The 26,034-nt window shown below is 39.4% G+C and overlaps 2 protein-coding genes across 7 annotated transcripts in view; both read right to left on the bottom strand.

Annotated features, from left to right (window-relative positions):
- The window catches only part of HMCN1 (hemicentin 1), a 530,431-nt gene that overhangs the window by 91,769 nt on the left and 412,628 nt on the right, over positions 1 to 26,034 (bottom strand). For all 6 annotated transcript variants that reach the window (XR_009008571.1, XM_007166971.2, XM_057547914.1 and 3 more), the window contains 13 exons: positions 23,733 to 23,929; positions 17,184 to 17,265; positions 15,439 to 15,575; positions 11,390 to 11,531; positions 10,207 to 10,351; positions 9,694 to 9,821; positions 9,236 to 9,392; positions 7,420 to 7,541; positions 7,054 to 7,218; positions 4,992 to 5,099; positions 4,414 to 4,551; positions 4,165 to 4,299; positions 713 to 982 (listed from right to left, as the gene is read on the bottom strand). Coding sequence is in view for 5 of the 6 variants with exons in the window: in XM_007166971.2 (XP_007167033.2) it covers positions 713 to 982; positions 4,165 to 4,299; positions 4,414 to 4,551; positions 4,992 to 5,099; positions 7,054 to 7,218; positions 7,420 to 7,541; positions 9,236 to 9,392; positions 9,694 to 9,821; positions 10,207 to 10,351; positions 11,390 to 11,531; positions 15,439 to 15,575; positions 17,184 to 17,265; positions 23,733 to 23,929 (1,926 nt within the window). In the remaining variant the exon portion in view is untranslated. The remainder of the gene's footprint in view (positions 1 to 712; positions 983 to 4,164; positions 4,300 to 4,413; positions 4,552 to 4,991; positions 5,100 to 7,053; positions 7,219 to 7,419; positions 7,542 to 9,235; positions 9,393 to 9,693; positions 9,822 to 10,206; positions 10,352 to 11,389; positions 11,532 to 15,438; positions 15,576 to 17,183; positions 17,266 to 23,732; positions 23,930 to 26,034) is intronic.
- On the bottom strand, positions 21,766 to 22,293 carry LOC103011468 (BAG family molecular chaperone regulator 1-like). Its single transcript, XM_057547927.1, has one exon. The coding sequence runs from the start codon at positions 22,291 to 22,293 to the stop codon at positions 21,766 to 21,768; it is 528 nt and encodes a 175-aa protein (XP_057403910.1).

The following is a 26,034-nucleotide window of genomic DNA, read 5'->3' as shown; positions in this document are numbered from 1 at the left end:
AAAAGTAGAAACTCATCATTAAAACAAGAGTTACCTCTGAAAATAGTAGTTGGAAATAGTTTAATTCACTTATTGTTTCTTACCACTGATATTAATAGGTATTCTACCTTTAGTCTTAAAAGTATACAATTAAAAAAAAGTAACAAAATAACAACTAAAATATTTCAATGCTGATCTTTAGATATTTTGTTAGTTGTCTGAATGCAAAGGAAAATATGGTATTTTTTCTATTATTCAAATATACCTGTAAATATTTTGCTACATACTTTAAAATAATGAATCAAATAGATCTCCAATTCTCATTAGATTCACATTACATTTATAATGTAGGTCACACGGTGATTAGTTTTGAGCCAAGATGACTTGCAACTTGAAAAGTAAAGCAGAAGAGTAACAAAACAAATGGACTCCTCATAAGCCAAATTAAAGATCCCAATAATCACAATATGAGGGGATTGGCAACACATTAATTATCCTGGCTTTATTAATAAAATCTCTCTTTCTCACACACATATGTGCACACACAAATAAACATAGCCTACCAAAAACATATTTGAAGGGCAAGTGTACCTACATACCACATGCACACACACACTCCACTCTGGATTACTGTTTTACATTGTTTGGATTTTCATCGTATTTTTTTCCTGGTGGTTTTTTTCTTTGCCATGGTTATGTAGCACACTGAAATGATTTATGCTAAACAACCTACCATGGACAGTGAGCTTGGTGCTCGTGCTGCTTGATCCGGCCACGTTAGCTGCTGTGCACGTGTACTGGCCAGCGTCACCAGGCTGAGCAAATGCTATTTGCAGAGCTCCAGAGCTGAGGATGCGCTGGCGGATTGATTCCATAATTACGTGCCCATCTTTATGCCACGTAATGTCAGGTGGTGGGAGGCCATCTGCCTCACAGGGTAGCATGATGGGCTTATCCACAGCAATGATATATTCCTTAGGATGGGGGCTAATGACTGGAGGAACTAAAAGATACAAGGTTTGAATGTTATCTTAAAAGCAGGAATGTACCATTTACACACTACAGTATCACTCTAGCAAAGTGAAGTCACATTGACAAGAAACAAAGCCCAGACTTTACCATATCATCACCAAAGGATTGCTATAGCTTGTTTGCGTTGGAAAAGAAAATTCATTGAACCCACTGTAGAAAATTATTCTCTATCTAGTTAACAAATATAAATGATAATCGATTTTAAATAAGGATATAAACATGTACTCATGAGGGATTTCATGTCTAGAAAACTTAGACTGTGTTGACAGAGGTATTTTCTTTAACATACATGTATTGTGATTCATCAGCTACTTAAAACTTCCAAAATAGACCCCTTCAAGGTTTGGAAATTGTTCACCTGCTCAAAGATCCTTTTATTCATGCATTTCCTACAGTGCTTATGATCTCATATACAGTGGCCATATTTAACAAGGTATTTTGTTAATGAGTAAAGGAATAAAGAAGTAGAATATGGAAAAGAATTACAATTAACCCTTGAACAATGCAGGGGTTAGGGATGACGACCCTGGGTGCTACCGAAAATCTGAATATAACTTATAGTTGGCCCTCTGTATCCTTGTCTCCTCTGTATCTGTGGTTTTGCACCTGCAGATTCAACCAACCTTGGATTGTACAGTAATGTAGTATTTACTACTGAAAAAATATCCACGTATAAGTGGACCTGCACGGTTCAAACCGTGTTGGTCAAGGGTTGACGGTATATAGATAGAACTCTTTCCACTTCTTCAGAAAATGGTGGAAGGACTTATGATTAGGATTTCTCTTCCTAGTGTTTACAATAGATTACACTAAGGATATTCTACTGAGCTTTTCTTACTCTTTCCTGCCTTGGGGCCATTGCACAGGCTGCCCTCTCTTCCTTGGACACTCTGCTACTTTTACATGGCTCATCCTAGCTCATCATTCAGGTCTCAGCTCCAGTGGTACCCGCCTCAGCTCCAATAGTATCCGCCCCCCAAGTAGTTGTTAAAGCTTACTTTAACCACTAGTGTAAAGTGGTCCCCACATTTTCCCATTTTGGAATATTGAAATGCTGTTAGTTGTTCAAAGTGTTTCTTTTTCTTTTTTGAAAAAAAGTGTTTCTTTTTTTCATATCAATAGTTTTAATCAATTAGTGAAGGAAAAAACCCTCACTACTTCTTTTCTATGACCTCAGTGTTGCCAAAACCAATGAATATTTCTTGGTCATCATCCTAACTGACCTCTCGCTTGCATTCAAAAAGCTGTCTACTCCCTTCTTGAAACACTGACCTCTCCTAGCCTCCATCTAGTTTTCCTCTGTCATCTCTTCCCTCTCCTTTGTATTCTTTTCCAGTGTTCTCTCTTTTCTCAGACCTCTTAACAATGCAGAGTCCTGGGGCTTTGTCCTTAAGCTCTTTTCAGTCCAAATTCTCAGCCAGTCTTGTAGACTGAAATACCCTGATTACTTCCAAATTTATATCTTAGACTATACTTCTCCCTTGAGTTCTGAATTCATAAATATTCAACGCTTTTTGACATCTCTGCTAGGATTTCTAATAGTTTCCCACATCTAACATGATTAAACAGAAATCACGCTTTCCTTCCTCCCAAACCAGTTCCTCCCCTTGCATCCCTCACAGCACTATCTCCATCACTAGCTCAGGCCCAAAGCCCAGGAAAGAGCGTTAACTCTTCTCTTTTCCTAACCTCAATCTGATTAATCAGCAATCCTGGCAATTACATCTCCAAAGAGTTCTTGAATCCACCACTTCTTTTTCATTTTCCCCTGCAACTCACACACCCACTCGCACTCCCAGCCAGACTGTATCACATGATGCCTAGAGCACTTTACTAGTTCTTCCAGCTCTAGCCTTTTTCTCGAAATCTAGTCTGATTTCTCGAAATCATTATCTACTTACCAGCAAAAGAGGTCTTCCTAAAACCAAACAAGAGTCTTGGTTAAATCATTAAAAGGCTTCAACATTGCACACAGAAGGAAATCTTACCCCTCCTCTGGTCCTTCGGGCACGCCGTGCACTGGTCCCACTTTCTCTTCTGACCTCCTTCACATTTTGCCAGCCTTCCCAAGTTCTTTACTGTCACCCACACTGGCACGCTTCTTTTCTTACCCTTTCCTGCCTTGGGGCCATTGCACAGGCTGCCCGCTCTTCCTAGGACACTCTGCTACCTTTACACGGCTCATCCTAGCTCATCATTCAGGTCTCAGCTCCAATGGTACCCCCATCAGTAGGTTAAAGTCTACTTTAACCACTAGTGCAAAGTGGTCCCCACATTTTCCCATTATTCTCCAACTCAGCCTTTTGTTTTCCCTCTGCATAGCATATGTCAGAATTTATCATAATTTCATTTATTTGGTAGTTTCATTTTTTTCCTTCTCCACACTATAAGGAAATGATCATATCTATAATGGTCAATGTATTTCTACTTATTATCCCAATAAACACTTGTTAAAGAAGTGTTGAAAAATACAAATAAATTAGATTTACAATCTGCAGGTAAGTGAGCTTTACTACAGTTATTAATTCACCATAAGAAAATCACACTACAAGGAAATTCAAATCAGCAATGCAAACTGAGCAGCTCGGAACCCATCTCTAGGTCATGTCTTGATCCACAAAAACAATGCATGTAAGATATGAACATTACATCAAGAAAATATAAGTTAAATGTGAAAAACACCCCACTGTCTTCAGAATATTTTTTTCCATCAAGCTGGTTTAATTGCAATTATGATTTATTTTTTTGTTTCATGACTCTTATTGGTGATTCTTTAAAATTTTTAAAATTTGATTTTCTTTTTAAGTGGATATTACAATCCAGTATTTTGTAATGTATACAAAGTAGTATTACAGAGAGAATAGTTTTAAAAATCACCTTAAATATGTGCTACAACGAAAGTACCAAATAGAGGTTCACAGAAATTCAAAATATCATGAGATGCTTCAGTTTTCTTATACAAATAATGCCCCAAAACACCCAAGCACTAAATTTTTTCCTTCATAAGGTTAATAGAAAAACATATAGGATAACATAAACTAAGAATGTTAATTAAGAACGATGGCGGCATCATTACTTTAGATATATGAATTCTGATATACACTATTATAAGCATCTTTGCAATGAAGGCATAGAGATTTATTATTTAGGTACCTTGGACATTTAACTTGATTTTGCCCAAGGCTGTACCAGCTGGATTCTGAGCCACACACATGTAAGTACCAGCATCCTCTCTGACAGCTCTGGAGATCTGCAAGCCACCACGAGGAAGAATTGCATGGCTTCTACCTACATCATAGTTACAAAAGCAGAGTGAGAAGAATTTTTATTTTCATTAAAAAATCATATCGACTTCTGAATTATAAAACTGAGTTGCCATTATTTTCTTGATTGAAACGGTACCTGAAGTGATGACATTGATACCTTCCTTTTGCCAAGTGATGAAAGGACTGGGAGTCCCTGTTGCTTCACATGGTAATAAAATGGGATTGTTTAGAATGACGGCTAGTTCACTTGGCTGAGGCTGAATGACTGGAGGCTCTATAAGAACCAATCAACAGAAATAAGCAAAGGCTCTAGTTAGTAGCATAAACGTCTACAGTAGCCATGAGGTTAAACATGCCTGAATTCAAAATTCCAAAATATTAGTGATTTCATTGTCCCAGGGAAAAGCAAATAGCGGCCATATCACATTTTTTGAGTCCTGTTACTATAGCCAGTTTCCATTAGAAGAGCTCCATAGAAAAGACTAAAATCAGAAACAGATCATAAAAATTCAAGAAGACAAATAATTTAGGGGTTGTTTTGTGTGGTCTGTCATCTGTATGTTTTCTTTAGTCTATTGAAGAACATCTATCAGGCTTTCATATCCCCAAAATATTACTGTGGTTTATGACTCTGGACGGTACCACCTGTCAAGAATAAACATGACTTAAAAAAGTACAACAGCAAAATTTTAATGAATAAATAACCTTTCATACCTTGGACATAAAGGCTCACATGTCGATGTGCAGAACCAGCTGCATTCCTGGCAACACAAGTATATCTTCCAGCATGGCTTAACTGAGTGGCAAATATTTCAATTGCTCCTAAAAAGGAAAAATTTTTCATGCACAGTGCATCCCTGTTTTTCTGGTTTGATAAACCACATCGCTTTGATTTTGTGTGAGTCTGTCCCCCTAGCACAGTAGTGCGTGGCTTGTACCCATACTTGTACTCCCTGTGCTTACCTACCACAGTATTTATTAAAAAAATCACTATTAACAGCTGTATTTAGGCAAAACTTACAGACCATCAAATTCACTGATTTAAATGTACAATAAAATGATTTTTAGTATATTTACAGAGTTGTGCAATTATCACAACTTAATTTTAGAAAATTTCCATTATGCCAAAAGAAATCTCACCCCACTTATAGTCCCGCCTCACTCTCAACCCCAGGTGTAAGCAATCAGTAATCTAATTTCTCTATATATTGGCCTTTTCTGGAAATTTCATATAGATGGGATCATACAGAAGGCTTTTGTGTCTGACTTCTACTGTGAGCATAGTTTTTGAGTTTCATCTGTTGTAGCAGGTGTCAATATTTTTGTTCCATTTTATTGCTAAATAGAATTCCATCCTGTGAATTATCCACATTTTGTTTATCCATTCACCAGTTGATGGACATTTACATTGTTTCTATGTTTTTGGCTATTGTGAATGATGCTGTATGAACATTTGCATATAAGTCTTTGGGTGGACATATGCTTTCATTTCTCTGGGTAGAGACCTAGGAATGGAGTTGCTGGGTCATATGGTAACTGTTTAACATTTTGAGAAAAGTTCTAAACTGTTTTCTTAGCACAGTACTTTGTGCTGAAGAGTAGTTAATTTATATTTTATGATTTTACTTGCTACCCGTTTATGCAGATTTCTGAGCTAGCCAAAATACTATGCTTTGAAAGCCAAGTTCCATCCTGAGAACAAATCTTTCATTATTTCCCTTCTACTAAAGAAATAAACAAATTCTCTTAGAATAATATGCCCACACTCATAAAGCCTCAGGATGTTAGTTGCTACTTTAGTTTATCTCCAGTGTACCTCCCCAATGCAGGATGAATTTCCAGAAACACAAATGTGAATCACTTATACTTTCATTTAGGTGAATTTTTTTCTATTTAATATTATAAAATTTTCAATACTTAAATTCTGTAAATGATGGTTACTACCACCCTCAAAAATTATCCATATCATAGCACTTAACACCCAGGCCTACTTGCTAAATTATTGAAACCTTAAAAGCAAGAACCCTGTCTTAGTTTTATATCCTCAGAAACTCAGTGGAGTATTTAGCCTATTTTAGGTACTAAATGTTCGTTGAATGAATGGACATTCTACTTGGCCAATAAAAGAAGTGTGGTTCACTCAAAGGCAACCAGTAAATTTGTTAAACCTTAGGTTTAGTAAATATGCACATAAAATCCCAGTGGTCATGCTTAATATATTCATATCAGTCCTAGATATTATTTGTTATTTTGTTTTTAGACTTTTTTTCTATCCCTTTCCCAAGTTCCCCCTCCCCACTCTTTTTTTTTTTTTTTTTTTTTTTTTTTTAAATTATTTATTTATTTATTTATTTATGGCTGTGTTTGGTCTTCGTTTCTGTGCGAGGGCTTTCTCCAGTTGCGGCAAGCGGGGACCACTCTTCATCGCGGTGCGCGGGCCTCTCACTATCGCGGCCTCTCTTGTTGCGAGGCACAGGCTCCAGATGCGCAGGCTCAGTAGCTGTGGCTCACGGGCCTAGCCGCTCCGCGGCATGTGGGATCTTCCCAGACCAGGGCTCGAACCCGTGTCCCCTGCATTGGCAGGTAGATTCTCAACCACTGCGCCACCAGGGAAGCCCCCCCTCCCCACTCTTAAGTGCATTTTTTTCCAGATGCCTAAGCCCAGGAATGCAGATGTACTTTATTCTTTTATTTTGGTGCAACAGAAGTCCAAGTAAGGCCATCCAGTAAAAACGAATCCAATCAAAAGCTGTGTAATCACTGAGCTGGGTCTTACCTGAGGACAGAATTCTATAGCCCTCTCCTCTGGGAAGCAGTCTTATACCATTTTTCGCCCAGTGAATTGAGGGAAATGGAACTCCTGAAGCCGTGCAGGTGATCACGGTGGGGGCGTGTGTGGTTACTAGGAAGTCAGTAGGCTCATCAGCTATGGAAGGTGGAACTAAAACGAAAACAACAAAAAGAAAGAAAACTACATGTTCCCAACCCTTACAGATTTCCAAAGCCTCCTCATATATCTTTCTCTTTCTACACTGAAAGTGAATGCTTGGTGAGTGGAAAAGGAAGCTCTCTTGTGAAGTAGAGGAATGATGGAATGATATCATTGTAATAACTTTCAGTCCACACACTAAGCCAGTTCTACCTTGGACAGTGAGATCCACAGTTCTCTTATCCTCTCCCGCATCACTTGTCACAGTGCACTCATAGGTTGCAGTGTCATCCACAGAAGGGGAAATAATTACTAGTGAACCTGAAGACAGGAGCCTAGAAGAGAGATTTCAAAGTAATGAGGTGCTTTATATCAATTTTCATAAATGTTTCTAGTTGGTTCAACATGGTACTATCTTGTGAATTGAGGGAAATGGAACTCTTTCCTCATGTTAAAATGAGCATCATTTTATGCATCAGACTTTAAGTTTATATGGCAGTCGGTTAATAGGACCTCACCCTTGACATCTGCAGGAAGCAGTGGTGTGGAATGATTGTGTGAAGAGGGAATCTTGAATTTTCTGAATGCTTATAACATAATCAACCATGTTCTTCCAGGTGAAATACAGTGAAATGAGCACACTGATGATAGCCATTGTTTGTTGACCATTGAACACATTCCTGGCACCTTCTCAAATGCTTCACATTAATCATCTCTAAATTTCACAATAACTTTGCAGATTGGTATTTGATTATTTCTACTGACAGATGGGTAACTACAAGTCTGTCTGTCTTGCACTTTTCCCTACTTCACACGTCTCCTTACATGTGGTGGATACCTTGGAGATGCATAGTACATAAATCAAAGAGTCTTTTCCTTAACTTTGAATCAACTCAAAACTAAAGTGATCTGAATCACTTCAAGTGTTCAGAAGGTTGAGTAAATACACATACATTATTTAAAGTAATCTAATGAATCACTTTGCTGTACAGCTGAAACTAATATAACATTGTTAATCAACTATGCTCCAATATAAAATAAAAATTAAAGAAAATATGTATCAAAATGAAAAATCAATAAATCTTTTAAATTTCCAGTGGTTGAACACACTAAAAAAATTAAAGTAATCTAAAGAAGAATATCTGTATTCTTACTTCAAACTGTGCAATGATGAATGGAAATGATTTGATTCAATGGAAACATACTTGACCTGCTTTTTTATTCAAGGGCATTGTACATTTTCCCCATAGTATATGCTTCCAAGTCACTAAACTCCCAATGCCAAAAGATTAAAAGGGTGAGAAAGAGGGAGAAGCAACAGAGTTTCAAGTGAAACACTCCTAGTTTCATATTTCCTGATGTATCAGAACGAATTTTTGTTAAGGTAGGTCTATGAGAACATTTGCTTTCAGTACTATGGCAAATCTTTTGCAAGATATCTATTAACTTGAGATACAAGAAATGATGCTTATCTAAAGCATCAGAAATTCCTAGTTTTTTTTTTAAAGGTTAGTCTTTAAAAAATATGATGTCATATTAAGAGCAATGGTAGTCAAGCTGGAAGAATACAAAAAACTGGGAGAAAATGCTGTTCTTCCTCCCTCCACATGCTGCCAAATACCTATGCTGTATTTCAAGGTATAAAATTTGATTTTTATTCTGCAACTAAAACTTGTATTATTTCTACAGACTAGTTTTTCTTTTATACCAAATGATGTTTTTATCTTTTGTCTTTATAAAATTCCAAAAGATACTAAAAAAAAAGCAGAATGGAAATCTAATCTTTTAGAGCTCAGACAGTTATCTACAGCACTTACGGATAGAGAAGTTGCACCTATAATTCAGAAATAAGATTTTAGGCTGAAAAACTAATTCTATAGTAAGAAAAAATAATATGCTCTCTACATACTAACAAATTCTTCATACTTTATATATTTGTTGTCCCCATTGATAGAGTTTAAATGTTAATTCTTTTAAAAAATATGTTTCTAAATAACAGGTGGGATTTTCCAGTTAAATTATTCCTTACCGGTATGAATTCTCATTTTGATCCACATTAAGAAGATGCCCATTTTTCCTCCAGTTGACTGATGGTTTCGGTATCCCAGTAGCCTCACAAGCCAGAGTGGTTTGAACATTTACTGTTACAGTTATGTTGGTAGGACCCAGAGCAATAGATGGAGGAACTAAAACCAAGTCACCAAGTAAGAAACATGTTCAGCAAATAGTATGCCATTCGAAGTATCTCTGCCAAACTGAAATTAATCATTGCTAACTTGCTTTATAGTTATGAACACAATAAGGTTCTGTGAATTTACACAGTGTTGTGATGATACGCTTCATAATGGGTCTTCACTGCTCATAATATAGTGTAATACATTTATATAGCACTAGATATGAAGGTCTTTATGTTATGACCTCACTGGTTTAGGCTACCAAAGAACATCTGACCCAAAGATTGGATGTTGTTCATAAAAGTGCATTTACCATGGACTTGTAAATCTATTCGCCTGCGATCTGTTCCAGCAGCATTGGTAGCCATACACAAATATCTCCCACTATCAGTCACATGTGCTGACTGGATGTGAAGGAATCCATTTTCCAAGATGGAGTATCTATAAGAAAGATCACAAGTGAGGTCCTCCGGATCAGCCTTTCTGATTATGCACATTTTGACTGAGAGCATTATAAAATACCCAGTTAAATCCATTTTTAGTCCTTTTCCTACTTCAGAAATTTATAATACCCTTGGTGGAAAAAAAAAGGCTATTCTGCAAAGGTGCACAGCAGATGGGCTTGTGATCTTGGATAGATTATAGTCATTACATTTTGAACATAAGCCTTAGGAATTATGCTTTTAAAATACTATATTTTGATCCTCATTTAAGATGAAGAGACTCATTTTAGAATGAAAAGACCCAAATAATGCATTGGATCAAAGATTTAAAAACTTATATTTCAGTTCTTACAGTATTTTTTATCCTTTTCCAGAATTGTTACCTTGCATGATTCTCAGATAGAACAGCTCCATCCTTTCTCCATGTTATCCTTGGGGTTGGCACACCTTCCGCAAAGCATTCCAATACAGTTGACTTATTTAAGTGAATGACAAGACTCTGGGGGCCACTCTTTATGCTTGGAGGAACTGCACAAGAGATGCATGTGGAAAACTTCCTTTATATCAATAACACAGCCTGAACTAAGAATCTTAAGAGGTAATACAAAGTGAGATTTGAGTCAAATGTATGGCTTTGCCTACAGCTAATTCAGGTTAGTATAAATAGAATTGGGGTTTAATTCCTAAAGTCTAATTCAAGATAAGATTTTATTTAAAAATTTACTTAAAAATGAAGAGTAAATGGGTGGGGAAGCTTTAAATCCCTGATATGGTGTATGAAATCTGGCTTTCTAATGAAAGAGGCTTGAATAGAATAAAAGTCAGCTCTGGTATGATACAAATTAAAGATGATATTTCTTATTTCTCTTTGGCCAAATAATGGTCAGAGAATGTTAATACTGGAACAACTTCACTTTAAATAAAGGATAGAAAGTCAGCTGTTATAACAAAGCACATCTGTGACTAATCATGCAAGTCTCAGAGTGTGTATTTTATTAATCATTGAATTCATATGGGAATAGAAAACTTGAATTTAATTTTAGTGTTAGAGATATTATCTGCCTGGGTCACTCAACTTGTAAAGTTTCGTATATTAAAAATCCAAACAGACGGTTTTGAAAAAGTCTGTATCATATTCTTGAAATTTGGCAGATTTTAGTGTTTAGATTTTATATTTGAGAAAATTACAGTCCCATGACAGTCTCTGTCTAGCACATATATAATCAAACATCAACATCAACAAAGGTGACTAAATAATTGGCTACTTGTCATCCAGAGATTTAGTGTATTAACTTCTCCAATGGCTCTGATCTGAATGACGCAAAACATCAGGATACGCTGATAACAACTGGACATATATTGTCCTCTAAGAGAAATGTATCTTCTTTTTTTGAAATTGAGTTACTTTGAATATAGTGATAGTACAAATATCACATGTTGTCTTTATGAAAAGAAATAAGCACAAGAATTTGTTTAGTATGCTCATAAAAAATAAAAATGTTATCATCTCTTTAAATGCCCTTATCTAAATTTTTAAATTGTGAAACAGTGATTAATTTTTCTTACCATTTACAGTGAGAATAAATTCTCTTGTAGTCTTTCCTGCAATGTTGCTGGCAGCACAGGTATAATTGGCTGTATCACCTAGATCTGCATTATTAATTTGCAAGTATCTCCCTCCAGATAGGATTCTTACTCGAGGTGTTGCCTGGATTCAGCAAGTAAAATTTACCATTAAAATGTCGGACAAATAAAATAAAATAAAATATTAATCATCAAAAGTAACTATAGTGAACTGTAGTGCACCTGTCTCCCAGTATCTTTGCTCCCCCCACTGCTATCCTGGTATCAAAAACTCTTGGGAAATATTTCTATGAGTGTAGTTAAGGCAAGAGCACAATCAGTGTCTCCAGTTCTTCACAGTGATGGCCACAATGAACCTCTCAAGGATGAAAAGTTGTCTCGAGTTGGGCCCATTCGAGTTCCCCAGAAAGACACTGCTGGAAGTGTTGGAATAAGGCATATTTTTACTGGAATCACTGGTAGTGAGGATGACATAGCTTGGTGGCAGTCTTACCACCATGTGGGGACAGCTAGCTCTGAATCTAAGACATTAGCAGAGTTGGGATTCAGAGAAAGGACCGAGATGCTTGACTACATGGTTAGAGCCTCTGGATCTAGTAATGCCTAAAGCTTAAGTTCACCAATTACTATAGCTAATAAATATCTTTTTTTTCCATTTAAATTATTTTGAGTTTGAATTCTGTCACTTAAAGCTGAAAGTTTCCTGACTAATAAATTAACTTTGGTTAACTTATAGGAAATAATTATCCTTCAACATTTTTAACATAAGTAAATAAATGACTTTAGTCTACAAATATTTATTAAGCACTTATTTTGCATACAGGCATGGGACCAAGAATTTTGAAAATGCAGAGACCTATATTGAAATGAAATACTGAAATATAATGAAATCTAATCTCTGCTATAATGTCCAATTGGGGATTGTTCATAAACTTTAAAAAATGCCAGGTAACATCAAAGATTGATATTTTCTGATTGTGCCTAAGTGGAACTACTTCAGGAAGAGCCCAAATAGGATTTTTCTACCATATGGGTTCTGTCCCAGATAAACATATATTTCTAATGAAAAAGGTTGTTCACACTAACATAGACAGTTCAGGTCAATTTATCTTGAAAGTCCACATATTTTCTCTAGGCCTTTCCTTGCTACAGGGGCTATTAGTGGTAAACTTTTATTACTTCTGATGAGAATAAGTGATTTCTTAAACATACATGGTAAGTTCTACAAAACATATTTTAATTTTGATATGGGTATAGCAGGATTTTAGGCTAATAAAAAAATTCTGAGTTGATTCTCATGTCTTTCTTCCATGAACATCAGTAAGTTCTGCTAACTCATTCAGTCTCACTACAATTTTCTCTGGTTCTCTTCTCATTTACTGCCAGTGATTCTTCCAAATTTGATTTCTTTCCTCAGATAGAACACCATTCTCAGCTGATGACCTTAATTCCTACTTCATTGAGAAAATCAAAGCCAGGTGCCCGCAATTTCTCCCTCTCATCTCTTGCGTATGAATGCAACCTTCCTTCCTGTTTTTCCATCTCTGTGGAAAAAGGTCAACACTTCTGTCCAAGGCTAGTCTCTTCACCTGTCACCAGGGTCCCAACCCTTCCCCACTCGACACATTTAGTCCTGTATCTTCCATCTCTTTCAGTAAATAAGCATATACAAATCTCTTTTGTATTTAAGTAACAGTCCACAATCATTTCCACTTCCTCTTCTTCAACTCCCCCAGACAGCTGTAACCTGTCTTCTACTTTGATCACTCTGTTGAAGAACCGTTGTTCAGATCTTTAATCAAGTCTACGTATTGCCAAAGCCAGTGAATACAACTTAATTTGTATCATCTTAACATGGACTCTGTTAACCGCTCCCTCTCTCTTCCTTGGCTTTCAGTCCAATGTCTCCTATATTTAATCTTATTTCTCTGAGTCCTCATTCTCAGTCCCATTCTTCTCTTCTTCCTTTACTCACCTTTTAATTGTCAATGTTGCCTTAGGCCTTATTCTCATTTACAGGTCTTCTCACACTGTGTGCTTTCTGGTTGACCTCATAGAAACCAATGGCTTCAGCAACAGGTTACACCATTGAGGACCACCAAATCAAAGATGTTTTTGATGAAATATGGACCCATATTTCTTAGTGCTTCTTAGAAGCTCCACTTGGATAATATATAGGTAATTTAAACTCAAAATATCTATAAAACTGGACTCATTTTTTCCCCCATAACTGTTGAAATCGGTCTGTCCCAGTACTGACATTACTTGGTCATATCTGAGATTAGCCTGAATTTCTGTATCATCAACATGCACTCAGTCCCTATCTGAACACCTAATGGTCTAGAGTGAAATGCACACATGGGAGATAAGACTATGGAGGAAAAGTCAGAGCATGAAGGGCTTTGTGAGCTAAGCTGGGCAGTTTACCCCGAATCCTGAAATCTATGGAGAATCATCAAAGGATTTTAATCATGGTCTACTTCAACCATACCAAGCTACCTGCAGTTCCTGGGACAGCAGCATTCCTTCTCCTGTAATGTCTTTGTACATGTTATCACCTATGTTTGGAATCCCCTTCTCCTTTCTCAGCCAACATCTACCCAACATTTAAACTGAACTCACCCTTTCCAAGAGGCTCCCCTGGGCTATTCCTTACCCTTCAGTCTGGATTACTTGCTTCTCCCCTCTGTTTCCATAAAATGCTGTATATCCCTCTAAGATATTGTTTATTGAATATCAGCGGTATCAATTTTCTACATTTGATATACTTCTGTATATTTCCAGATAGTCTGTGAGCTCCTTGAGGATCAAGATTATTCTCAGGGGCAATCATAGTTCCTAGCATTATAATAGGCACACAATAAATAGAGAAACTGAGGCACGGGACTGTTAAGTGATATGCATGATGATTTAACAAGGAAGTAACTCTCAGAACCTAGTCTCTCTGAGTTTGGCACTTGTGTGATTTGATGATGGTGAAAGTCTTTCTGCCTTATGTATTAGGGACACAATTTCCTTTTATTTAGGCACAGTGTACCACAATAGGTTATACTAACAGGATGAGGAAGAACAAAGGAGAAACAAAGGAATAAGTAAGTACTAGGATGAGGACAATCAGAGCATTCAAAGTCAAGGCTTTGAGCCAACCCTCAAAGCCTATTTAGGATCCTGGGCTGTGACACTATAGGGCAGCAGACAGGTATCACCTGAGCATGGGAACCTTTAAAGAGCCAGTAACTGTGTTTTCAAAGATTCCAGTCCATATTCTTGGTGTTGCACAGATCCTTGGGGTCACTCCTGAGGACAAAGTTTTGACTAGGGAAATTCAGTAATAGGTTTGCCCTAGGGAGTTGGCAGGACAGGTTAGGTCTTTTGAGACTCTGATGGTTTCTTCCCTCTCAAGTAAAGACGTAAATGGTACAGATGAACCTATTTGCAGAGCAGGAATAGAAAGGCAGATGTAGAGAACGGACATGTGGACACAGTGCGGGAAGGGGAGGGTGGGATGAACTGGGAGATTAGGTTTGACATAAATACACTACCATGCGTAAAATAGATAGCTAGTGGGAACCTGCTGTATAGCACAGGGAGATCAGCTCAGTGCTCTGTGATGACCTAGATGGGTGGGATGTGGGGGGAGGGAGGTCCAAGAGGGAGGGGATATATGTATATATATGGCTGATTCACTGTACAGCAGAAACTAACACAACGTTGTAAAGCAATCATACTCCAATAAAAAAAAAAAGATATAGCTGAGTGTTTTAATTCAACTTTAATCTATGGTCTCCAGGAGATATATACTTGGGCCAATTTACAGAGTATATGAATCAAAATACCTGTCTTTTGCCTCATAACTAGCTACTAACTACTCAAAGAAGGCTGAGAAAAAGGTTGATTAAAGGACCCTGTGCCCACCCCTGTAATGTTGAATAACTAGTAATCTGACATTGTTTGGTTTTATCTCCCTAGCAAGGACTCTATTGCTGATTTTTTTTTCTCAAAATGAATCTGTGGAATTTAGCAAGATTTACCTGTAACCGTTCTCCATTTTTAAGCCAAGTGATTACAGGTGGGGGCACTGCATCCGATTTGCATTCCAATGTCACTTGTCTGTTCCGTAACACAGTGAAATCCTGGGGCTCATCAGTTCCAGCAATATTAGGGGGGACTGGGCATGAGAACAAATACACCAAAGGCTTTTAATAAACAGGATATAAAATGATCTGGATTATCTGAGGTGTTCAATGAATGTTGCTTCTGCTGTATGAAATAAAAAGCATAAACTTAAAACATTACTCATTCAATTTATAGTACAATGATTACAAATAGTAAACAATTTTTTACCTTCCTCAGTACTTTCACATATATTAAGTAATGAAATTCTTCCAATGGCCACGTCAATGACAGGATAAGTAATATAATCACATTTTATCACCTTTTAACAGATAAAGAAACTAAGTACCAAGAAGGGATTCCTTGTCTAGCTCTACATTTGGTAATAATTTTCTCTGAACATCATATTTTAAAACTTCTAAATTAGGGTCTGCCCATTATAATATATAGAAATATATACATTTTTCTTAATGTGCAGAAAGGGGGAGGGGCAAAATAGGGGTAAGGAATTAAGTGGTACAAACTACTATATATAAAATAAATAAGCTACAAGGATATATTGTAAAGTAAAGGGAATACAGTCAATATTTTATAATAACTTTAAATGGAGTATAATTTACACAAATTTTCAATCACTATGGTTTACACCTGAAATTAATATAATATTGTAAATCAACTATATCACAATTTAAAAATGTACCTTTTCTATGTGACTCTTATATATACAATTTACATGTCAGTTAGTGGCAGGTCTAATTTTTGTGTAGGACTGGCGGGGTGAGGGGAACACTCCTATATTACGCCAGCCCTACAGTTTGTGTTGCCTAGTCATTTAGGCTATGAGGAGATAAAGATCTTCCGTTAAGTTCTTTTAATGTTCCTCTCCATGAACAGTTCTCATTTCTATGTCAAAATAGTATCGGCCACAGTCTAATTGGCCCAACTTTTCTAGAAGGTAATTTGGCCTTAAATGTCAATGTGTGTGTGTGTGTACATTCATGCGCGTGTACTTGCACATAATCAAGTAAATATACCTACAGAAATTTATCAAAAGAAAATAATTAAAGGAAGAGGCCAACACACATGTACAAAGATGTCTATAATAGTGTTGTTTATATTGGTAAAAATACAAAACAGCCTAACTATCCAAAAATAAGGAATGTATTAAATAAATAATGGCATATTCATAAAATGGGACATCACGGAATCACTAAAATGTAATGTTATAAAAATACATTTTTTGACATGAAAACATGTTCACCATACCACTAAGTAAGATAAAAAAAGTTAAATACTATATGCTGTATGATCACATTTCTGTGACAATATTTATATGTAAAAAGGTCTTATCTTTGTGTGATGAGATTATGATTGATTTATATTTTTATTTTTATAATTTATATTCTATGATTTAAAACCAATGAATGTGAATTATTTGTGCAGGAACAAAACAAATAACTCAAAAAATCCATTAAACTATTCCCAACAATAGTTTAATGGACTACTGTGATCAAATATAAAAATCAGATTTGCAAAATACATTTTTCCTAATATATAAACATAGTTTTATGATATGTTAGATAGTTGCTCTATGTTCCACAAATTATGCCTTTTAATTAGGTATTAATGTATGATGGACTGCAGGACATTTTGCCAACTTTACCATGCACTCTCACTAAATATTCTTTATCATCATCTCCTGCAGGACTGGATGCCAGACACGTATATCTTCCTGTATCTTCCACCTATAAAATTCGAATAAGTGAATGACACAATGTTAACATGCTGGTTTTGGTGATGAGAATAAATATCTATTAGAATGAATATAGAAAGCAAGATATCACACAGAGCAAGATATCATTAAGAGTACAGTAATAAAATTTAATAAATGGTTTTAACATTTGTGATTAAATGTAACTTATACATTTAATCAGTTAAGTGTATCAGTTACATTTGATACTGATACTGAGCATGGCTTGACATCTCTGTTACATGTAAATCTATGTATTTGACATAGATTTAACAGGGTTTTGGTATTTGATCTCAGAATGTTTGCATATTAGGTATATTTAATGATCTCAGAAAGGGCAGATACATATAAGACCTACCACCATACATGACAGACTAGATACTACTCAGTATTTATTGAAGAAATAAGTATTTATGAATTTAAATTGCAGACTGAAAATTCTACTGGAGTCTTCCTGAAGAAAATAAAATACATTAACCAACCAATCAACTAACCAACCAAAAAAGTAAATAAAATATCAGGTTATTTTAATAGAGCACATTAATACCACATTTTTAATCTACCTTTGATATACATGGTGAAACAAAATAGCTATATTATGTAATTTGGCTGTAAATAGGTCAGGCTGACAGCAAAATCTACTATTTTCTGACGAAAACCAGAAACATTTCTTTAAAAATCTCCATACACAGTTTCCACTGGAAGTGTTAGTCTTCATTCATATTTGACATTGTGTAGAGGATGTCTTATGTATGTGTAAAGGATACACTGAAAAACAGATGATCTTACTACTGTGAAAAATATATTCTGGAAAAGTAGAAAATCCTGTTTTCATTTATTTTATTACTTGAATACTCCTAGAACACTGGGAATTTTAAACTTCTTACATTCAAAACTGACTTTATAGATTATGGAAAAACGTTTTGGTAGGCTGCAAAAAGTCCACTGAAAAAATTTAAGACTAGTATGTTTGGAAAATTACTAAATATGACTTTAGAAGAATGACTGTCCCATCGTCCTTCAATTAAGAATTGGAAGTGATGCACTACTGCCTAGAGAAGAATTTCTAAATTTCTCCTCATATCTTTCAAACCTCTAAAAGTCAACTCTTACTCCACAAATTCAGTTTATTCCCAAATCATATTGCCCCCTCCACTTGTCGTGACCTAGCCAAACTTGCATCATCATTCATGATTGTTTTGAGATCTTGCCTTCTCCAAGAAACATTTCCTGACAACTTATACCCTTCTGAATATTGACAGCTACTATTAGTAGCTACATTTCCTAAAGTGTGTTCTGTTAATAGGGTGTTTGAAAAATTATAGTTAGGTTTCTTTGGAGTAAGATTTTGCAGAGTTGTTGACATGCATTATGGCTCACAAAGGAGAGGAAGGTACAGTATATAAAGTTTTTCAGATCCACTTGGTCAACAGAATTTTTCTCCCTTTGGAATAAATGACAGAATGAGGGTTTGATGGAAAATGTCTTAGCAAACTCTTGTCTTCACCCCACAATTTGGAATTTGCAAAGCATCCATTAGGTAGCAGGCATAACTACATGCTATAAATACATACACAAAAAAGACACAGGTAACTAAGATATAATTTAGTAATAAGTGCTTTAACAGAGATATGTACCAAATGTTGTGAAAACACAGAGGACCAGAGGAACCAAGAGTAGTCTTGGGACTTGACAATATTTAATTTTTCAATTCTATAATGTTTTTAATAGTTTTCTTATTGTTTTCCTAATTTTGTCATATGTAGTTTTATTTTTCTTAGAAAACTGGAAACTTCTTGAAGGCTGAGAAACGTCTTATGTATTACATTTGTATTCTCCACAAAAGCTAGAATGTGTGGGTCACCATTTAACACTCTATGGAAACTTTGTCTTGTTTTGTTATAACTTTTCCTTCTTACGCTTAAGACCTAGTGTAATGTGGCCTTAATTTCCCTCTAAAGCTTTATTTACCATGATTCCTGTATACTTAAGGTTCTAGTGCACACACTTCCCTGTCTCCATGCTATTCCCTATGTTACAAAATTCTTTTTGCTTCCTTTTTGGTCTGTTGAAATTATAACATTCAAGGGTTTTGATTCAGTATGTGGTTTGACAGTTGGACCTGAGTTTTCTCTGGGTTATTGAAGTGCTTGATAGAGGGAAGAGGGGAATGGAAGGTGTGTTCTCCTTGATGTTAGAAACAAGAACTGGGCTGAGTTCCACTGGTTACGCTTTTTTTTTTTCATTCTCCAAAAATTTATTGAGCACCTAATATAAACCAGACAATGTGCTTGAAATATACTGTTAACAAGACGAAGAAGCTCCTTAACCCAAGGAACTCACAGTCTAGCCTAAAGGCAAATATTAATCAAATAATCCCACAAATAAATCATCATAGATCATGATAAATGCTGTTTATTGTAAAAAGTCACGACAAGTTGTGACAGGATATCACCCGAGGGCTTGATGTTCTCAGACAGTAGTAGGTGAGGTTTCTCCACGGAAGAGACATTTACGTTCTGAAGGATGAACAGGAGTCACCTAGGACAGGGGTAGGAGTATGGGAAAGACGGCGTGGAGGTGACCAAGCACAGGAACAGCGTGTGCAAAGACCCCAGGGCGGGAGAGGGCACAGAGCACCTGAGGGCCTGAACTAGACCAGAGTGGCTGACAGCAGAGAACAAACAGGACAGTGGCCCAAGATGAGAAGGGAGCAGGGTAAGGACCTTGGCCTTTATCCCAAGAGAAATGGGGGCCATTGAGGTTTTTCAGCAGGGGACTGACTTGATAAGATGTGTACTTCATGATCACTCAGCTGCTCTGTGGAGAATGAACTGGAGAGGGCCAGAGGGGAAGTGCAGAGGCCAACATGGGAGATAAATAGAAGGAAAAGAGAAAATGAGAGGGTGTGAGCAACCCCATGTCAGTTGGGAGGCAAACGGGTAGAGATTAAGAACATGGGCTCGGAATCAAGCTGCCCAGTTTGTGTCCTGACTTTGTTACTTACTCTATGATCTTGAGCAAATTACCTAAGCTCATCTCTAAAACAGGGATAGTATCTGTCTATGTCCTAGATTGTGTGAGGATTAAATGACAAATACACCTCAAGAACTCAGAATGGTATCTGGCACACAGGAACGCGCTGTGGCCCAAGGCCACACAGCTACTACTAGAAACAGAGAAACACTGGACTGCTCTGATTAAAGCTGGGGGGGGGGCGTGGGCCGGGCCCCGAGCCTCGTCCACTTGTCCACCCCTAACCACCACCTTGTCCTAGTCCCACCCACGCAGCCCTAAATGCCTGGGACTTCACAGACTCCCTCTCTGCCAAAGAAGGTTGGCCTCAGAGTGGCCTGTTGGGAGCCTGTCTCCTGGGCACTGTGTGAAAAAATGGGGTGACAGCAGCTGACCCGTTTAAGAGTTCTGGCACGCAGGGCCACGCTCAATTTTATAACATGACTAGACTAGAACCTCAGAAGGCTTTTGCTTCCCTTACTTCATCTACTAAAAAGAAAAAAAAGTCTAAACACTCTTCTGCTTGCTGATGTGTATATAATAAACTGTTTTATTTTTTAAATAACGATGAAGGGGAAAAAGGTCACAAAACAGACAAAAATAGCCTTGAAGGAACTCGAAGGAAATGTAGATCTCAGAAGGGTATGGTTAAAAGAAATGCCTTTGAAGGAACTCCTGAGAAGTGGCCCTCACTACCTGCCTGCTTTATGCATTCTGTCTCCCCTCTCTGCCCCTCCTAAGCCATGGTTCTGATCCGGTTTCGAGCAGAGACTTAGTCAACTCTGGGTTCTAACCTCCTAGAGATTTGCTTGGGGACAGGGAAGTCCATGTATCAACCACAGGCCCCAGTCCAGGAGCGGCCCCCTGAGACCTCACGACCTGTGGCTGGTCAAGGTCACTGGGGGGTGGAGTCAGGGTCTATGAACCCACAACCCAGCCAGCTGTTCCAGAATTAGGTCACAGTGAGAGATACTTGCACTCCCTGTGTGCCAAACATCTGTCCTGAGCCATTCCCGACATTCCTGACCAGACGCAGCCTCCTGATGATTCTGGTTTACACAGATGGGACCATGGGATCATGACGGCAAAACAGCCTCACGTATCTGAAGACCAGGATAGTTGATAAACCCGGAACTACCCCAGGACAAATGAGAGCTCTCACCAACCCAAAGAAAGCACCCAAAGGTCAAAAAAGCTGGGAAGACTTGGGCAGGGGAGGCCTTCTCCAGACAAGGTGGGCTGCTGGACAGCACAGATATACACAGACAGAACGAGAAACTGACAGGAGCGCTAAAGATTGTACAGACGATACTTGTTCATTGGTGGGGGTGGGGGGTGGGGGAGGATAAGGGGAGGAAAACTGGCAATCGGCCGGTTGTCCCCAGCTGCCCCGGGGAAAGCACGTAACTTCTGTTCCAGAGAGACCAGAGCTGGTGGAGCTGTTCTTCAGGGCAGCACAGCCTTCTCCGCCGCACCTCAGTCAGCCGGGGCCAAGTCTGTGGACTGCCATCGCTCCGTCTCCTGGGATGCTCTGCTCCACTGTGTCACACTGTGCTGGGAACGCCTGAATCCTTTTCACCAAACCCGTCCTTTTCATTCTACTGTCTTTGCAATTTTCTGGCAGAATTAGTGTGCCAATCTCTACCAAGATCTTCATGAACTGCTCGATTGTGGCTTTCACTCTCCTACCGAGTTTGCAGAGAGCTTCAGCTTGCAAATCCTTGGCTAGGAAACCCTGCTGGATTCTGGAAAGCTCTTTAGTCCACTCTTCCAGTTGGTCAGCTATCGTCTCCACATACTTCTCCAAATCTTTCAACTTCTTTAGTTCAACTTCTTCCTCTGGACTCTTCTTTTCCCCAGGTAACATGACCCGGCAACCATTTCGTATTCCAAGTGCTGACACCGGAGTCCCCGTTTCCTTCAGAGATTTTCCCTTAAATATGAGTTTCTGAAAAGGCAGCGGGACCCCTGTGGCCTCTGCAAAAACCTGGGCCAGGTCTTGGACCATTGGTTCACTACAGCCCTCTTGCGGGATAACTTGAAGATCGTGCTTCTCATTAATGTGGGTGATGGTCCCGCTGAGCTCGGCAGCCGCCGTTTCCTCGCTCCGGGCCGAGCGAGGCCGTGCTTTCTTCTACACCCGCGGCCTGCGACCGCAGGCGGCGGCGCCCCTGGTGGATCCGGCATGCCCTCTGGTCGCACTCCGGACGGCTGATCGCTGGGAGGGAGGCGGACCGGCCTCGGCTGGGGGCACCGACTGGGGCCGCTCCCGGCCCGCCCCGGCCGAGGGGAGCGCTGCCGGGGGCCCAGCCGCTCCCGGGGAGTGGGGGCTTGCCTCGCGGTCTCTGCGCGCCGCCGCGCTCCGCCGGACCCGTGCTTTGGCTCCGCTTTTGACCCAGACCCAGGATTGAGACCAGCTGCATCACCTAGCAGTGGCTAAGTACTTGGCAGGTGAATACTTAATCTTTTTCTGTGTCTGTTTCTGGATTTGTAGAAAGGGGATAAAGACACTGCCTCACAGAATTGTCATGATGGTCACGGGTGTGATAGAGCCCATAGCTGAACATAAGACTGACACGATTTACAACCCTTAGCTTTCTTTTCCAGCTCCCTTTCTTTTCTGTTTCCTCAGTGAAAATGTACATGAAATATGATTAAATAATGTATTATTCTACTTTTAAAGAAATGATGATTATAATAACAATAAAATCAGCAACAACAGCAATCATGCTAACTCCGTTTTAGCACCACTTCATGCCCGTGACACCAGTCCAAGCACATCAGGTTAGACTGTCTCTAAAACCCCAAGTATATACGTTCAGTATTATTACTGTTTTCAACCCCAGTTTACAGATGAGGGCGTTAAGGAACACATGCATATTTGTAATATAAGGTTTGCCTTTGTTTGTAGAACAGTATATTGTTACAATAAGACATCCCAGACATACTTCTCTTTAATATATTTACATTTCAGATTAATTTCCTTAAACACAAACTAAAAGAACCATTTTATTGAATTGATCATTTTTTGAAAAATTGTGTCTCTTCAGATTTTCACGTCTGAGATTTCTTTCTAGAGATCAAAAGTGCTCTCCGAAGCCTCACACATACGTACGTTGGATTGCTTTTTGCCATTTCTGTAAAGGGCTACATGGCACAAATTAAGGGCTTCGGGAAATATGTTATCACTTATAGAACTGTGAAAACTTGCAAAAATTAATGTGAAGGTAACTGCTTCTGTGTTTAATATGATAATTTCACTTCTTCCTTCTAGGCATGTTATTTTGTGTCTACCCAATCATGCATGTCATAGAACCAATCTACCGTTGCTGAAGTTACAGAGATCGGTGATATATTCAGACTCCAAGACAACTTCTCCAACATTTCTCATAGATTAGCAAGTAAGAAGTTTAACCCGGAAAATAACTGTATGAACTCTGAACTTACCTGAGCACTAGATATTCGAAGAACCTCTCCTCCTCCAAGAGTTTGCATCTGATCCACCTGTGGAAGGGGCCGTCCGTCTTTCATCCAGGTAATTTTAGGAGCTGGGATTCCAGAAGCAATGCAGGTAAGTTCAAGTGGATTATTAACAATTACTGACATCTCTACAGGTTCTTCAGATCCATTGATATGAGGTGGTTCTATTTAAAAGGAATGAAAAACAACAACAAAATAAACTTGCTGTTTGATAAAATACTGCAGATTAGAAAAACTTTAAAATTCAACTCAAATTTATGTTCGTACAATGCAAATTGATTTGAACAAGGATACCAAAATAATTCCTAGATGTTATTATCATTTGTCACTGGAACTATTTTATTTTTTTTGCAATTTATTGAGGGACAATTTATTAAATGCCAGCACTATGTAAGTCTTTGTGCATTATCTTTTCATTGGCACTATTTTTTTTAAAACATCGATTTATTTATTTATTTATTTTTGGCTGCCTTGGGTCATCGTTGCTGCGCGCGGGTTTTCTCTAGTTGCAGCAAGCAGAGGCTACTCTTCGTTGTGGTGCGCGGTCTTCTCATTGTGGTGGCTTCTCTGGTTGCAGAGCATGGGCTCTAGGTGCAACGGCTTCAGTAGTTGTGGCCCGTGGGCTCCATAGTTGTGACTCACGGGCTCAGTAGTTGTGGTACATGGGCTTAGTTGCTCCGTGGTATGTGGGATCTTCCCAGACCAGGGCTCGAACCCGGGTTCCCTGCACTGGCAGATGGATTCTTAACCACTGCGCCACCAGGGAAGTCCCTACTGGCACTATTTTAAAAGAGATGGATCATGCCTGTAATAGATCATGAAGTAAATGTCAAGCCATTAAAGGTAATTATAGCTCAGCAATTGGGATTCAGATAATTAGAGCAGTCTTACTTAACTGTAAAGATTTGAAAACTATAAAAATTAAAGTAAAGATGGCGGAAGAGTAAGACGCGGAGATCACCTTCCTTCCCACAGATACAGTAGAAACACATCTACACGTGGAACTGCTCCTACAGAACACCTACTGAATAGGGAAAAAAGAATAGGGATGGTACCTGCACCAGTGGGAGGGAGCCGTGAAGGAGGAAAGGTTTCCACACACTAGGAAGCCCCTTCGCGGGCAGAGACTGCGGGTGGCAGAGGGGGGAAGCTTCGGAGCCACGGAGGAGAGCGCAGCCACAGGGGTGCGGAGGGCAAAGTGGAGAGATTCCCGCATGGAGGATCGGTGCCAAGCAGCACTCACCAGCCCGAGAGGCTTGTCTGCTCAGCCGCCGGGGCGGGTGGGGCTGGGAGCTGAGGCTCGGGCTTCGGTGCTAGATGGGAGGGAGTCCGGGAAAAAGTCTGCAGCTGCGGAAGAGGCAAGAGACTTTTTCTTGCCTCTTTGTTTCCTGGTGCGCGAGGAGAGGGGATTCAGAGCACCGCCTTAACGAACTCCAGAGACGGGCGCGAGCCACGGCTATCAGCGCGGATCCCACAGCAACAGGGGCGCAGAGGGAAAAACAGAGAGATTCCCACACGGAGGCTCGGCGCCGAGCAGCACTCACCAGCCCAAGAGGCTTGTCTGCTCACCCGCCAGGGCGGGCGGGGGCTGGGAGCCGAGGCTCGGGCTTTGGTTGGATCACAGGGAGAGGACTGGGGCTGGCGGCATGACACAGCCTGAGGGGGGCTAGTGCGCCACAGCTAGCTGGGAGGGAGCCTGAGAAAAAGTCTGCAGCCGCCGAAGAGGCAAGAGACTTTTTCTTGCCTCTTTGTTTCACGGCGCGCAAGGAGAGGGGATTCAGAGTGCTGACTAAACGAACTCCAGAGACTGGCGTGAGCCGCGGCTATCAGCGCAGACCCCAGAGGCAGGCACAAGCCGCGGTTATCAGCGTGGACCCCAGAGACGGGCAGGAGACGCTAGGGCTGCTGCTGCCACCACCAAGAAGCCTGTGTGTGAGCGCAGGTCACTCTCCACACCGCCCCTCCCAGGAGCTGGTGCAGCCCGCCACTGCCGGGCTCCCGTGATCCGGGGACAACTTCCCCGGGAGAACGCAAGGCGCGCCGGCCTCTGCCGCCGCAGGCTCGCCCCACATCCGTACCCCTCCCTCCCCCCGGCCTGAGTGAGCCAGAGCCCCCGAAGCAGTTGCTCCTTTAACCCTGTTCTGTCTGGGCGGGGAACGGAAGTCCTCAGGCGACCTACATGCAGAGGCAGGTCCAAATCCAAAGCTGAACCCCGGGAGCTGTACGAACAAAGAAGAGAAAGGGAAATCTCTCCCAGCAGCCTCAGAAG

This window comes from Balaenoptera acutorostrata, chromosome 1 (genome assembly GCF_949987535.1).
Source record: "Balaenoptera acutorostrata chromosome 1, mBalAcu1.1, whole genome shotgun sequence".
NCBI lineage: Eukaryota > Metazoa > Chordata > Mammalia > Artiodactyla > Balaenopteridae > Balaenoptera > Balaenoptera acutorostrata.
The sequence above is the reverse complement of the archived record's forward strand: the minus strand, read 5'-3'. Positions and strand labels throughout refer to the sequence as shown.